Source organism: Psammomys obesus, unplaced genomic scaffold, assembly GCF_907164565.1.
Source record: "Psammomys obesus unplaced genomic scaffold, mPsaObe1.curated_primary_1811, whole genome shotgun sequence".
Taxonomy (NCBI): domain Eukaryota; kingdom Metazoa; phylum Chordata; class Mammalia; order Rodentia; family Muridae; genus Psammomys; species Psammomys obesus.
In genome coordinates this window covers 69,277,297-69,293,447 of record NW_026585504.1, presented here as the reverse complement: position 1 = coordinate 69,293,447, position 16,151 = coordinate 69,277,297, and the positions used below count along the sequence as shown (strand labels likewise).

Here is a 16,151-nt window from a genome sequence, read left to right as displayed (position 1 = left end):
ATCAGTGCAGTACATGTGTGCCTAGTACTCTCAGATGTCAGAAGAGGGCATCAGACCTCCTGGAACTAGAGTTATGGATGATCATAAACTGCCATGAGTGTGCTGGGACTCAAACCCAGTTCTCTGCAAGAGCAGCTAGTATGCTTTAACCACTGAACCATCTCTCCAGCCCCTATCCATTGTATCTGATCATATCCAACCAAAATCCCTCCTCCTACTCCTTATTCCATCAAAACTTTGTCCTACAACCTTCATGTACTTTTATTTAACACTTGTCAAATATATTTCCCACATGTGAAAATATGAAACACTTTAACCTTGCACAAAAGCCATATTTTCTTATTGTCTTGCTTCAATTTCTGTAGATGTGCTGCTGAAATGATGTGGAACTACAGTTAATGCACCTTCTCGAGAGCTGGACGGCACAGGGCAGTTGCTTAGTGAGGATGTGGTTGTTGTTACAAAGCTGGTTCTTTGAATAAATACTGAAATGTACTTCGGTCACTAAGATCAGAAAGTCATGAAGTCTAGCGCCCTCAAGGAATTCTCCCTCCCTTGACCATGGAAATAACCTGCTAATGACAAAGGTGGCCTCTGTGTCCACTCCCCAACCCTTAGGGCTGAGAAGCAGAGTAGATAGTCATCAGCTTGCCTCTGGAAGATATGTCATAAAGACAGAACGGAAGGTGCAGTAATTCACAGCGAGGGACCAAACATGTGTAGGCAAGTCCCATTCACCTCTTTCCCGGAGTAGTCTGAGGAGTTCACCTCTCAGAAGTCCTAAGGGCAGGATCCTTTAGTAGAATGCTGTAATCTTGGAGCTTGGAGGCGCCTTTTGTTGCCATGGAACTCTGTCTTGAAACAAACGATTCAAAGAGCCCAAACAAAATCCCCTTATGGAAAGCAAGACTGCAGTCGTTGTGGGTGAAGGGGAGGCAGACAGAAGAAGCTATTTAGAAACTTGTAAAAAGGTCATCATGGAAGAAAACATTTTTTACTTATATCACAGAGTGGCTAAAGCAACACTGATCAAAAGAAAGTAAAGTGTTCTAAATGGACAGGTTCTTAGCTGTAAAGAGGGTGTGGATTTTCAGAGACAGAACAGAGACTGTGACTTCTGGAAACACAGGAAGGGGCCTTGGTTGGAAATTTTGCTCTTTGAAATAACTTCCAGCGTACACTAGGCGGCGTGCCCGTCAGACGAGCGAAAGAACCTTTGGCTTTTCTGGTGGGTCTAATAGACCTACTATTTTGCAGCATTTGGAAATCTTAGGGTACCACGCACAACACAACCACACCTCTTCTGTGGCTTAACCGCCTTCCTTTTCACTTCCATTCCAACTATCGAAGTAGGCTTAACACACTGAACTTTTCAGAAAGTGTGAGGTACGCTTTCACACATTAAAGTTGAGCAGAACTTCCCAAGGGGTCTGCTGAGCAGGAAGCCTCCGCTGCTGATACTCCCTGGCTTGGTTTCACTGCTAGATGTGTACGAAGAAGCGCAGCTTCTTTGGCCTCAGTTTACTCTTCCGCAAAAAGTATACGAAAGCGCTACCGTAAGCAATGCCCGCCCCTCGCTTCACCTCCTCCCCGCCCCTTCTTCGGCGGCGTTGCGCAGGCGCCGCGAGGCGTGCGGGGTTGCTAGGCGACGCGGCCGCTCCCGCGCGGTCTCCTGGCGGACGGCGCGAGCTGAGAGCGGAATCGCGGCTTGTAGCGGAGCCAGGAGGTGCGGTGTTAGAGGCGACTGTCCCGGCCAACCGCCGCCGCTGTGCCCGCGGGGCGAGCTCGCGATGGGAGGCGCAGCCTGCGAACGCGGGAGGAAGGACGCGGCGCTGCCGGGAGCCGGGCTCCCGCCGCCGCAGCGGAGGTAACGGCGCCCGGATGGGAGCGAGGTCCTTGCGGGTCTGGGCTGCCTGTCCATCAGCGCATCGAGCGGGAAGGGCGGGGGAGGGCGGGCGTGCGGGCGGCGGGGCCTCGGGGGAGCGGAGCCCGGGCTGGGACCCGTGCGCCAGACCTGTGAACCGCGCCCTGTTGCTCCGAGAGTCCGCCGAGCGCGTCCTGCCCCTGGGGTGGGAGAGCTGAGCCCCGGGATCTTGCTCACCATCTGGCTTTGTGAGGGTTCCCTTTTTCAAACCGAAACCCTCATGGGTCCTTCGTGCCTGGCTGTTGCTCTGCAGATGCGGTGCTGGTCCTTGTCAGAGGCCAGTCCCATCCAGAAAAATTGGCTTCTGTTATCGAAACGTCAACATGTACTTTTTTAGAAGATATTGCGGTTTTTGTGTGTGTATGTGTGTTTAAGCCCCCCCCCCTTTTATTTCTTTAATACTTCTGTTAAACTCCGGAACTAATTTAATAAGACAGATCCCAAAAGTGACTGAAATAATCCAAGATATATATTTTTTAAGACAATGAAAAACGTTACCTAGTCATGGTTGTGTTCGTAGTGTATCATCTGAGATGACAGCGTGAAATGCTGACGTGTATGACCGGGAAACCCGTAGTCTCGGTAGCAGATAAAATGCATTATTTAAGGCCATATTGTGGATTTAGTAAATCCTGCCCATTGTTTGTGTGCCTTCTCAGTGGGGGATCCACAGTGTAAAAACAGCCTCCATCCCCGCACTCCTTTAGCATGTTTAACCCCCCCCCCCACCAATCTACCAGGAAAGGAAGTGGGAACCAAAGAGAGAGTGGGTACATTTTGTAATTTACAGCATCGGGTTCCTGTTGCCTGCATTCCCTCCCCACCCCCCCAGGTTAGCTGTAAGTAGGTACATAAGGAAATGAAGAGAAGACAGCCCTAAAAGGTCTTTTAGAGAGTGTAGACTGAATCTTCTCTTCCCATTTACCTGTGAGGCAGCTTAAAGAGGGGAAGGCAGCACAGCCAGGTAGAACTGAAATTAGAATACAGGTCTCAAAGACTTGGAGAAAACAAATACCTCTGTCATGTTTATTCCCTTCTGATTTTAGGTTTCCTACTCAAATTACTCTTCATTTTCAAGTAGTATGTTAATTGATGAACCCTCACTTTTTGAACAACATTCAGAAAGTAAGATTTGTTGTAATTATTTTGCTTGCTTACTTATTTGTTTGTTTGTTAGAGAGAGGGCGCTTTATTATGTAGCTCTGGCTGTGCTGGAACTCACTCTGTAGACCAGGCTGGCCTTGAACTCACAGAAATCCACCTGCCTCTGCCTCCAGAGTGCTGGAATTAAAGGAGTATGCCACCACACCAGTTTGTTGTAACTATTTTAAAGTTTGAGTCTGGAAATATTTTCCTTTCTTTAAAAAGAAGGAGACCAGCATGGCGGTGCATGGGTGGAGGTGGGTAGATCTGTATGAGTTTGAGACCAGTGAGTTCCAGAACAACCAGGGCTATGTAAGAGACCCTGTCTCTCAAAAAAAAAAAAAAAAAAAAAAAAATTAAAGATGGAAAAGAAAGGTTGGGATCCTCCACCCACTGCCTGTTGTGTTTGTGTGCGGTGTCAGAAGGGGATAAGAAACAGTTAAGGCCTGGGATGTTTTGAAAATGCAAGCTCATTTTGTTTAGTTAGTAACCGGTTTTATCTGTAACCCTTTCTTCTAGGTTGGGGGATGGTGTCTATGATACCTTCATGATGATAGATGAAACCAAGTGCCCACCCTGTTCAAACACACTCTGCAATCCCTCTGAAGCACCTGTCTCCAGAAGACTAAATGTAAGTAAAGGAAGTGATGCTTTTGTGAGATTGTCTTGAGAAAGAGGTAGGGCTTCTTAATGCTTAGTTCTGTATCGCTGGCAGCACAGGCTTCCTTTTGTTGTTGTGAATTGTTTGTTTGTTTGGGGGCTTTATTTTAAGGGGTTTCTTATTGTTTGTTTTGGCAGAGTCTCAGTATGTAGTCCTGGCTGGCCTGGAACTCTATATAGGCCAGGCTGGGATTCAAACTCAGAGATGCACCTGCCAGTGTCTACAAACTGCTGGTAGTAAATGGGTATGCCAGTGTGCCCTGCTTGGTTTGTGTTTGATTTCTCCTGATTTGGGGAAAACAGTTCCTGTAGTTTGAGTTGGGCTTTTGGGGACAGTTTTGATTTGAGGTCTCCCCTCTCCTTATAATTTCTACTGGGGTACATATGATGCCCCTATATAGGGGATTTTTCTTTTTAGAGCAGATGACATACATAGAGTACTACAAAAGCTTCTTTTAACAGAAGCAACAGGGGAAAAGAATGTCAGAATTCACAATCAGCTCAGAATTCCCCTGAAGTCCTATCGGGTCAAATCCTTTTAGGAACTCCATACCCTTAGCTTTCGCCACTGTTTTGCTTAAGGTAGTAATGAGATGAATTCACAGTCTGAGGGCATATTTAAATAGTAGAGCAGAGTCTAGACAAGTTCCAAGGCAAGGAGATGCTGTCTATGACTTTAGAATGTGCTACAGTGTGTTGCCTAATGAGCCTTCTGACTAGCTGAGTTGATGCTTTGCACTTGTCACTTTCATGGTTCCGATTGCAACCTTTATTTGTTCCTCATTTTGCTTTCAAAATATTGCATTTATTGTGCACATTTTGTGTGTGTGTGTGTGTACACGTGCACACACATCTTACACATTTTTTTCCAGACTTGGTGGCAAGCCTCTTTACCACTTTCAAGGCTAAATATTACAAAGCATGGTCTAAAAATATTTGGAACTCTGGTCACACTATTTTTTACCTCTTCTGGAGCACCGTGGGAGTTCTTTCCGTCCCTGTGAGTTTATTTCTGTGGTTTCTGAAACCTCTGAGAAACCCAGAACCATCTCTGTGGTGACCATTGTATGTCCTGGCTCCCTGCTGTCAATCAGCACAACATTACATTAAAAACTTCCTGCAGTTGAGCATCTGGTACAAACCTCATTTAACTTTTAAGTCAAAGTTGGGCCTTGCTGATCTCTATCCAGTTTGTCACTCAAGTTGTATTTCAGGATCAAGTTAATTTCTTACTGCATGTTGTTCAGAGTAACAGTTATGGGGAAACCCTAAGATTTTAGATTCTGATCCAACATGTCATTGCAAGGTTTTTTGTTTGTTTTGTTTTTCTCACTTAACAATTTTCTTGTGTGTGTAATATACATGTATGCTCTTCTGTCTTATTTTGGGAGGCAGGATCTCTTGGTCAAGAGCTCTCAGAAAATGACTAGTCTTGCCAGCCAGCTTGCTCTGTTTCTGCCTCTGAAGCTGGAATTAAAGGTGGATCCTATGCCCACCCAATGCTGACACGGGTTCTAAGCTTTGAACTCCGGGCTTCGTGCAAACACTTTCACCACTGCCCTGTCTCCCCAGCCCCTGCTATCTGCAAACTTTGCTGGAAACATGCTTTTTGACTCCCTGGGAGCATGTACAGCCCATAGTGCTATGATGCCATCCGGTGTGCCCATTAGTCTTTGAACAACCAGCCACAGAGCTTTTCATGGTAATTTCACATGCTCATCTAAGCTGTAAATTGTCAGGCTAAAGGCTTTTATTGAACTAAATTCTTCCTTGAAGAGATTTAAGATCAGGAGCTGGTAGAAGGTAGGAGTTTTGTGTTTGTTTGTTTGTTTATTTACAGTGCTGTGTGGGTATTGAACCCATGACCTCATACATGCTAGGCAAATTCTTTACCAACTGAGGTATATCCTCTGCTCCAAAGGGTAGGTTTTAATATCTGGATTAGAAGATTATTCATTCTTAATTTCCTAACAACTTTAATGATTCAGTTAATCAGCACATTTTATTTAAACAGTCTGCTTTTCTCATTAATGTTGTATGCTAAGCATTCTTAAGAAATAAAACATGGTAACCTTCATTTGATTTGTGTCTTGTACATAACTGCATGGCTAACAAAATATTTGGTTGAGTCCATTGTATACCTTTCTTTTTCTGTCATTTTTGTTGTTGTTTTGTTTGTTTGTTTGTTTGTTTGTTTGTTTGAGACAGGGTTTCTCTGCATAGCCTTGGCTGTCCTGGAACTCATTTTATAGACCAGGCTGGCATCTTAGAGGTCCGCCTACCTCTGCCTCCCAAGTGCTAGGATTAAAAGTGTGCACCACCACTACCTGGCTTGTATACCTTTCTGATTATCATGGCTATAATCCTAGACTAGAAAGATATAATATTTTGTAACTATTAACATCTTATATATGAATACTGTTGTCTTAGTTAAAGTCTCTATTGCTGTGAAGAGACACTGTGATCTTGACAACTCTTATAACAGAAAACATTTAATTGGGGTTGGCTTATAGTTTCAGAGGTTTAGCTCGTTGTTGTCATGGCAGGAAGCATGGATGCACACAGGAGCATGGTGCTGGAGGAGCTGAGAGTCCTACGTCTGAATCCACATGCAGCAGGAAGAGATCGTGATACTGGGCCTGGTTTGAGATCTGAAACTGCAAAGCCCACCCCCAGTGACACACTTCCTCCAACAATGCCACACTTCCTAACAATGCCACTCCTTATGTGCCTGTGGGGGCCATTTTCATTCAAACCACCACAACTGTAGATTGATTTAAAAAAAAAAAAAGGAATGTTGTTTTTTGTTGTTGTTGTTTTAATAGGACAGAAGACTTGGCATATAAATGATTCATGTCAGGATTTGAGATTTATAAGAAAGGGAAGCATGGTAAGAAAAGAGTTCCCTCCCTGTGTGGAAAAATCCTTGATGGGCTTCCCCCAGTTTGTTGGAGATTTGAAATTTGATCATCTGTAGTGGACTACATTTGAACTATACACTGTCCTGCAAGCCACACTTCAGGAAGGATATTACTTGTATCCCGAAGAGTATGTGAACAGGGTGATGAGAGAGCCTAGCTGGTACAGGTGAGGCCAAAGGAGGAGATGAAGATGGTGCCTACAGAAGAATTGCAGGGCAAGGACAGGTCAGCCTTGTTCACATTCCCAGGGACGTTGATATGAAATGTAGATATGTCTTGTGAAATTCTTGATGGTAAGTAGGACTTAATTTGCCCAGAATGCAGGTGAGGCTCATATGTAAGGAAAAACTAGGAGTCAAGAGATCCCAATGACATTCCGAGTTTTGTTAAAATAACTCTATGGAGATGAGAACTCTGCTAAATATTTATTCTTGGTAACTTGCAGTGGCAGAGACTCTATCTTTATCACACACAGAAGTGGAGGCCTCTAGAGGCAGTGCAGCCTTTCTTTAGGCAGAGAAATTTCCTGGGTCTCCAGGACCACAGATACTTGTCCCGTCAGTATTGTGGTGATGACTCCTAGAGAGTCATTCCTTTCATTAAGGCATGATTCTTTGTTAAAGTCTGAATATCTCTGGAAAGGTAACATTAAATTGCATAGCAAGCAGAAGGTAGGCTCAATGAGAGGCAGAAAGTGGGTTAAGAGTTTCAGTTGCTGGGCCCTTCTTTGGGCAGATGCTTAGCTAGACATTCAGTAGAGGGAACCTGTAATATAGAAGAAGCCTCCACTGGAAGGAGAGAAAATCAGCAGGGGAAAGGGAGAGAGAGTACGGGGTGGGGTGGGGTTGGGGCAGGGCTCAGTCACATTCTGAGGATTTTACATAGTGGTAGCTGCTGTTTTGAATATGTTCTATAGTTTGTGAGAGCCTTTCATGTTTTGATTCCCACAGTGTGCTGCAAGTAGGTATTATCTACCAAGAAACAGAAGTTATGAAAGGTTCAAGTAAAAATTCCAGGTCATAGAGCTTTAAGTGGTGCAGCCCAGGCCCAAGCACAGTCCTTCTGACTTTGTTTATTTCTACAATGTATTCCAAAGAGTTTAGCATTGAATATTTAGGTGTATTAAAATTATATAGTAAATGAGTTTAAATACAGATGTTCATTTAACTAAAGCCAAGCCATTATTCTTTGCTTAGCTCAGCCTTTTAGATAGACTAAACTTATTTTTTCTTTATGAATGATCTGTCTGCATGTACATCTGAAAGTTAGTAGAGAGTATCACACCCCATTACAGATGGTTGTAAGCCACCATGTGGTTGCTGGGAATTGAACTCAGGACCTCTAGGAAAAGGAGACAGTGCTCTTAACCACTGAACCATCTCTCCAGCTCCTAAACCTCTTAAGAGTACTTGTTTTAGCAGGATGCAGTAGCACACACCTGTAATCCCAGCACTTGGGGAGGCAGAGGCAGATGGATTTATGTGAGTTCAAGGCCAGCCTGGTCTACAGAACAAGTCTAGGACAGTCAAGGCTACACAGAGAAACTCTGTCTTGAGAAGCAAAAAAAAAAAAAAAAAAAGGTACTTGTGTTTTAGTCTAGAGGCCTAAGTAGTGAATAGTAGATATTCTGGTGGATGGAAAGGGGGAACTCATGTTTGGTCTTTTCTTTCTTCCTTTCGGTTTTTCAAAATAGGGTTTCTCTGTGTAGCCCTGGCTATCCTAGAACTCACTCTGTAGACCAGGCTGGCCTGGAACTTACAGAGATCTGCCTGCCTCTGCCTCCTGAGTGCTGGGATTATAAAGGCATGCATCGCTGCTGCCAGGCTACTCTTCTGGTTTTTCATTTCTACAAATGAGCTGGCTCTGTGGGTAAAGGCTCTTACTAGCAAACATCCCCAGTCCCTGGGAGCCATATAGTAGAAGGAGAGATCTGGAAAGTGTTCTGTGACCTCCATATGTGTCAGGGCGCATGCCTTCCTTCCCCCAAGAAACAGTAAGTATAGTAACAGTGTGAGACTAATTAGTATGGCACTACAGAGAGAAGACTCAGGTTCGGTTTTGAAGGCATATAGGATATGAATGGATGGGGAGAAACTGAAGGAGTCTCAGTTCAAAGTTTTAAGAGAAGGAATGTAGCCTATTGAAGGGCAGTAAAAATGTCACCCTGTCTTGAACAAAGCTGGCCACATGAGGGACTGGTGTGGGTGTGACCAGAGAATCCAAGGCTTGATGAAATGCATCTCCAGGGACTGTTGCTTTTTTATTTCTGGTTTGGAGCTTTGTTCTCTCTTTCTCTCTTCCTCTCTCTCCTCTCCCTCCCCTCCCTCTCTCTCCTCTCCTCTCTTTCCCACGCCTGTCTCTGTCTGTCTCTCTGTCTGTACGCATGCATGGTATATGTATGTGATGTATTTGTATGTGCATATATACGTATGCATGCCTAGGAGTGTGTGAGCCTGTGTACATACACTTTGAGAGGTCAGAGGAGAATGTCACCTGTGCTGCTCCACATTCCTTTAAGATAGGGTCTCTCACTGAATCTAGAGCTAGTCTGGCTTTTTGTCTCTGTCCCCACAGCACTGGGGTTACAGGCAACTTCTTACATAGGTACTAGGATCTGAACTCTGTGGTTGCTGGGAATTGAACTCAGGACCTTTAGAAGAGCAGCCAGTGCTCTTAACCCCTAAACCATCTCTCCAGCCCAAGTCCTCAGTCTTGTATAGCAAGCTCTCTTACCACTGAGCTTAAAAAACCTCTGTTTGGGTTTTTTAACTTTAAAATAAATGTGACTGAAGTGTGTTGGTATTGTTCAGTCAGAAAGAAGGCCCCTTTGCCTTCCTAGTGTTTCTAGTGCTGTTAACAATACGTGTGTTTCTCTTTGTAGATTACCACTGAGCCATTAACAAGAGATCCTACTCAGCACTTCTCGAATGAGATGAAGGTAGAACAGCTGTTTCAAGAATTTGGCAACCGAAGATGCAATATTCTTCAGTCAGATGGCATCAACAACGCCGAAAAGTCCTCTCCTCCTGTTTCTCAGGGGAAAAGTTCAGAGATCCTGAACCCAGTGAAATCCAGCAGTACATCCAAATCGCTTAAAGTGCTGCCGCTGACTCCTGAGCAAGCCCTGAAGCAGTACAAACACCTCCTTACTGCCTATGAGAAGCTGGAGATCACCAGTTACCCAGAAATCTACTTTGTGGGTCCAAATGCCAAAAAGCGGCAAGGAGTTCTTGGTGGCCCCAATAATGGGGGGTACGACGATGCAGACGGGGCCTATATTCATGTGCCTCGAGACCATCTCGCTTACCGCTATGAGGTGCTGAAAATTATTGGCAAGGGGAGTTTTGGACAGGTAGCCCGTGTCTATGATCACAAACTTCGACAGTACGTGGCCCTAAAAATGGTGCGTAATGAGAAGCGCTTTCATCGCCAGGCAGCTGAGGAGATCCGGATTTTGGAGCACCTTAAAAAGCAGGATAAAACTGGCAGCATGAATGTTATCCACATGCTAGAAAGTTTTACCTTCCGGAACCACGTGTGCATGGCCTTTGAGTTGCTAAGCATAGACTTGTATGAGCTCATTAAAAAAAACAAATTTCAGGGTTTCAGCGTCCAGTTGGTTCGAAAGTTTGCACAGTCCATCTTACAGTCCTTGGACGCACTCCATAAGAACAAGATCATTCATTGTGACCTGAAGCCAGAAAACATTCTCCTGAAACATCATGGACGCAGTGCAACCAAGGTCATTGACTTTGGGTCCAGCTGTTTCGAGTATCAGAAGCTCTACACATATATCCAGTCTCGCTTCTACAGAGCCCCAGAGATCATCCTGGGGTGCCGCTACAGCACGCCAATTGACATATGGAGTTTCGGTTGCATCCTTGCAGAACTTCTGACAGGACAGCCTCTGTTCCCCGGAGAAGACGAAGGAGACCAGTTGGCTTGCATGATGGAGTTGCTAGGGATGCCACCACCAAAACTTCTGGAGCAATCCAAACGTGCCAAGTACTTCATTAACTCCAAGGGCTTGCCTCGCTACTGCTCCGTGACTACTCAGGCAGACGGGAGGGTTGTGCTCGTTGGGGGTCGCTCACGCAGGGGTAAGAAGCGGGACCCTCCAGGCAGCAAAGACTGGGCAACAGCGCTGAAAGGCTGTGATGACTACTTGTTCATAGAATTTCTGAAAAGATGCCTTCAGTGGGACCCCGCTGCCCGCCTCACCCCAGCTCAAGCATTAAGGCACCCTTGGATTAGCAAGTATGCCCCACGACCTCTCACCATAGACAAGGTGTCAGGGAAACGGGTAGTTAATCCTACAAATGCTTTCCAGGGACTGGGTTCCAAGCTGCCGCCAGTTGTTGGAATAGCCAGTAAGCTTAAAGCTAACCTAATATCTGAAACCAGTGGTAGTATACCTCTGTGCAGTGTGTTGCCAAAGCTGATTAGCTAGTGGACAGCTCAGAGATGCATATATATGCATTTTTAATTACCTTTGAAACATGCAAATGGAAAAAAATGGAAGCCCATTCACTGACGGATATGTTTTTGTTAGACTAAAAATTTTTTTAACGAGGCAGAACATTTTTATATGACTATAAAAAGTCTTCAAGGGCTAATTGTCTAACCAGCTTGTATTGGCCATCTGGAATGTACATTAAATGACTTTTCATAGGTCAATGCATCTTTGTCATTCTCGTCAAGAGGTACTTCAGCCTGTCTACTACTCTCTCAGTTTAAATCTCTTTCAAGATAGATTTTTAAAATATTTTTATTTTATGTGCATTGGTCTTTTGCTTACATGTATATGTGGGTGAGGCTGTCAGAGCTTAGAGTTACAGACAGTTGTTAGTTGGGTGCTGGGAATTGAACCTGGCGCCTCTGGAAGAGCATTCAGTGCTCTTAACTGCTGAGCCATCTCTTCAGCCCCTAGATAGAAGATATTCTAAAAATATATGCTGACTATTTCTCACCCTCAGTGTCTATTCTGGAGGGTAGTTTGGGGTGTGGTAGGCATGGATGTAAGGCAAAGCTAGAGTTCTTACCCAGCAAGCAATTCTGTGGGCTCATTCTAGGTGGAAAGACTCCCAGAGGAATACGGGTAGCTGTTTGTCATCTGGGCAGCTGTCACTGCTATTCAGTTTTTACTTCTCTGGTCATAGTGTTTAGTTCATTGTGTCTTCTGATTTTGTCTTTTCTTATCTTGCCTCTGACTTATATTGTGGGGACCCAGTGGTTCCCAGATCTTAACAATGTACTACATAACCCTGTAGTTACTGCTGTGCTTTGGTAATTTCCCCCAAAGGCCAGTGTGTTAAAGGCTCTCTCCCCAGCACTGTGGGGAAGTGCTGCAATCCTTAAGAGGTGGGCCTTAGAGTTAGGTGTTGGGTCATTCATTGTGAAATGAGTAATGTGTTCTTAATGGGGACTGGAGCTCTTTTAATTCCTGGCCATCAAGTGAATGGCCCTGCTCTTCCATACACTGCATTGTGATGTGATGTCACAGGCTTAGGACAACAGGGCTGGTGAGTCAACACACTGAGACCTCTGAACACAATAAAAAAGCTTTCCCCTGTATTAAGTTCATCATCTTAGGTATTTGTTACAGCAATAAAAAGCTAACCCATACTGATTTTAAAGCCAGCTCATGCATCTGTCCTCTGCTATCTCAAAAGAAGCTAAATTTATGTCACAAATGACCCAGAGCATCAAAGGTAGAGTCATCCTGAAAACTTATAGTCCCTTCCTTGATCATCAGTGGCTAGACTACTTGCTGCATTGTCATGGACTCTGGACTTTATGATGGTGGTCTCTGTCAGGTAAGCTCACAGAAATACGCCACTTGCACGGTAATGTTCCGCGCTCTTACTCTGAACTTCCTGTGCTTCCCTGGATTCTCAGTGAACGCTCATTATAGGAAACTATCTGAAGGTCCAAGAATGTGATCATCTGTGTTCCCTTCAGCATCCTTCCTTTCCCTCTGAGATTTAAAGTTAAGTGGCAAAAGCTGGTAGTGCCACATCTCTCACTGGAAGGGTGTAGAGGAGACAGGAACTCTCACGGCTACTAGCTTTGTTTTAGTTTTTCCATCCCACCTGTTTCCTGTGGCCCTTGGGAATGCGTCTGGCTGCTGTGAACATTATGCCTCAGAGCAGCGGTTCTCAATCTTGAAGGGTTGAGACCCCTTTGTGGGCCAACCGATTCTTTGATGTGGGTCGCATATTAAATATCCTGCATATCAGATATTTACGTTATGATTCCTATCAGTAGCAAAATTACGGTTACTAAGTAGCAATGAAAATAAATTTATGGCTGGGGTCACCACAACATGAACTGTTCTAAAAGATCGCAACGTTAGGCAGGTTGAGAACCACCGCCTCAGAGTATATTGCTGTCTGCCAGTGTACTGGAGTGACCCAATTCAATTGTTCCTTTTCCTAGCACCAAGGCCAGAGGCAGGGCACTGAGACAGGCTAGAGCCACTTAAAAGGAGAAAGTCTTTGTACTTTGGGCACTAGATTAAAAACTTTACTCCTGGTTTACAGGAGGCAGTCCACAGCTCCTTGTAACAGACTGGATTCTCTGATTTGCTGGAGAAGTTTGGTCTCCTGTGTTATCTACATAGAGCACATGGTGAGGTCGTTTTGCCTGTTGTTATCAGTGTGGAAAACCTGTTCTCCCAAGTAGACAGCTGAAAGGGTCACAACCCCAAGTGACACATTGGATTTTGACGTTTGTTTGCAGGAGCAGCCTTTGCCAGCCAGCAGAATCTGAACTTGAGAGAGGAAGCTGTGGCTGAGGCTGGCAGGCGCCCTGCCTGTGTGGTGGTGAGCTCACTGCAGCTGGGCTGAGTGGAAGGGTAGAGACAGCCCAGGCATTACAGAACCTGTAGAAAGCTCTGAAAAGGTGAATGGATCCATTTCTCTGTAAACTTGGCAACCACGAGCATGACGGACAGCAGAGTCATTGGCATTGGCCGGCCTGACTCCTGCAGTGACTCAGGTTTGGGGAAAGTAGGCTATTTTTTATACACAGAACTGGCTGTCCTAATGAATTGAAGGAGGTTTGCAGGTGTTTTGAGAAGCTGTTACTCTGCCGCTGGGCCCCTTCCCTGTCCAGCCACAATGGTGAGGGACTGCCTTACATTGTTAGATTGTTCTCTGGCAGTTTTTGTTTTTACAGCCGTTTCAGTTAAATGGATCAAGTTGGTTGCCTTGCTGATTTCTAAACTAACAAAAATCAATTCAGTCTCCCAGATTGTTACCAACACAATAAATGACTTCAGTCAGGAATTCTGTTTTATTATTTCTGAAGTACTTTTTTTGTCTTTTCATGGGGGGGACTTAGCTAATTCACCTCCTCTTGGGTGATTGATTAGACAACTCCCCTTTGTCTGTTTTGTGCTGCCGTGAAATGCACGCAAGCTTCATACGACAGGTATGTCCTGACCATGTACAGACCATACACATTCATCTTCATGACTGGGCTCACTTCTCATAAGTTTAATGACACACTGATGTCTTCTTCAGGGAATGGGGTAATCAAATAAGAATTGGAACATCTCTGAGTTGAGGCTTAACCACTGTGTCATTGGCCCCTGATTCTTTATTCTACATCTGTTAGCCCATGCTGTTAACACAAGGGTAGGAAGATGATGACTGTTCTACAGTGCCCCATACGCTTTATTTCCTCTGGGAGTTAAAGATAAGCACACGACCTTTCAAGCAGGTAGAATGGCCAGATCATGTCTTTCTCATTCTCAGCCTCCCCAGGAATGAGAAGTCTGGATGGATAGCTGTATCATGTACACAGCAAGTGCAGACAGACATGGCAGAGAAACCAGGGTCTTTTCCAAGTGCACCGTGGGAAGGAGCCACATTCGAGAAGAATTGTTTCTGACTAGGGATCTGCCTCCTACTTTTCAAAACTACTTTCCATACCTTCATTTCAACCTATCTCTCTTGAGAACTTACGCTTCCTGGAGCACAGGAATTTTAAAGGGATTTTTTTTTTCCCTGACCTGATTAGAGGCAACCCTTTCTAGGTGTCTATGAGAATTGCATCTACTGATTTGTTTTTTTTTTTTTTAAGTTATTTATTTATTTATTATTTATACAGTATTCTGCCTGCATGTGTGCCTACAGGCCAGAAGAGGGCACTAGATCTTGGATGGTTTTGAGCCAACATGTGGTTGCTGGGAATTGAACTCAGGACCTTTGGAAAAACAGCCAGTGCTCTTAACCTCTTGAGCCATTTCTCCAGCCCGCATCTACTGATTTCAATGAGGAAAGTTTTGACATGCATGGCTTAAAAGCTCTGTGGTCCCTGAGATCCAGCCCTCCAACCCCCGCATAAGCCAGAGCAAAATTAGATCATCCAGAGCAGTGGTTCTCAGCCTGTGGCTCATGACATCTTTTTTTTTTTTATTAACTTTTTTTTATTTTTTATTAATTACACTATTCATTTTGTATCCCCCCATAAGCCCCACCCTCCTCCCCTCCCGATCCCACCCTCCCTCCCGTTTCTGCATGCATGCCTCTCCCCAAGTTCACTGATAGGGGAGGTCCTCCTCTCCTTTCTGATCTTAGTCTATCAGTTCTCGTCAAAAGGCTCATGACCTCTTGAGGGGGTGTTGAAGACCCTTTCACAGCGGCTGCCTAAGCCATCTGCATATCAGACACTTAACCACTGTGGTTCTCAACCTTCCTAATGCTGCAACCCCTGAATACAGTTTTTCATGTGATGACCCCCAACCATAAAATTATTTTCACTGTTACTTCGTAGCTAATTTTACTACTGTTAGGAATCATAATATAAACATCTGGTATGCAGGATATCTGATATGTAACCTCCCAAAGGGGTTGTGACCCACAGGTTGAGAACCACTGGTCTAGGAGCAAAAGCCTAGTCAGCTAACTCATTGCTAAGTCCAGCCTGCCTGAGCCGAGGAGACCTAGAAATACGTTCGCTCCCTTTGCCACCATGCAGATAGAACACAGAGGAAGCACCGCCGTAAACTAGGCCAGGTGTGGTCTGGGACTACTTCACTTCTGACCTCAGCCTTTACAGTGTTCAGTCTGAGTCACTTTGTTATAGTATTCTTCCATTGTCCATTTGATCCCACTGAGTGTTTCTGGAAAATGCAGCTTGGAGTGAATGACATCGTTGCCTCTCTCCAGGTGTTCTTGTTTTTTTATTTGTGGTAGCGGTGGTGCTTTTATATAAAAATGAGTTGCTTTGATAGTTTTCCGACACCTCCTAATTATTTCAAAGACTACACAGCACAGACACTCATACTCTTCGGTGTCCTATGGGATTGGGTGTGTGTGAAGTAAACAGTCTGCTGGATTACTGCGGCTGTGTCAGGTAAAGTGCTGGGGGGGGCGGGTGGAGAGATGCCTCAGAGGTTAAAAGCACTGACTCTTCCAAAAGTCCCGAGTTCAATTCCCAGGAACCACATGGTGGCTCAACCATCTGTAATGAGATCTGGTGCCCTCTTCTGTCAT

At 44.8% G+C, this 16,151-nt stretch overlaps 1 protein-coding gene across 1 annotated transcript; it reads left to right on the top strand.

Annotated features, from left to right (window-relative positions):
* Window positions 1–1,660: 1,660 nt before the first annotated feature.
* Window positions 1,661–11,831, top strand: Dyrk3 (dual specificity tyrosine phosphorylation regulated kinase 3). Its single transcript, XM_055602530.1, has 3 exons — window positions 1,661–1,867; window positions 3,587–3,698; window positions 9,530–11,831. Exons 1-3 carry the CDS (start codon window positions 1,791–1,793, stop codon window positions 11,096–11,098), a joined length of 1,758 nt encoding a protein of 585 aa, XP_055458505.1. The 5' UTR covers window positions 1,661–1,790; the 3' UTR covers window positions 11,099–11,831.
* Window positions 11,832–16,151: the final 4,320 nt, after the last annotated feature.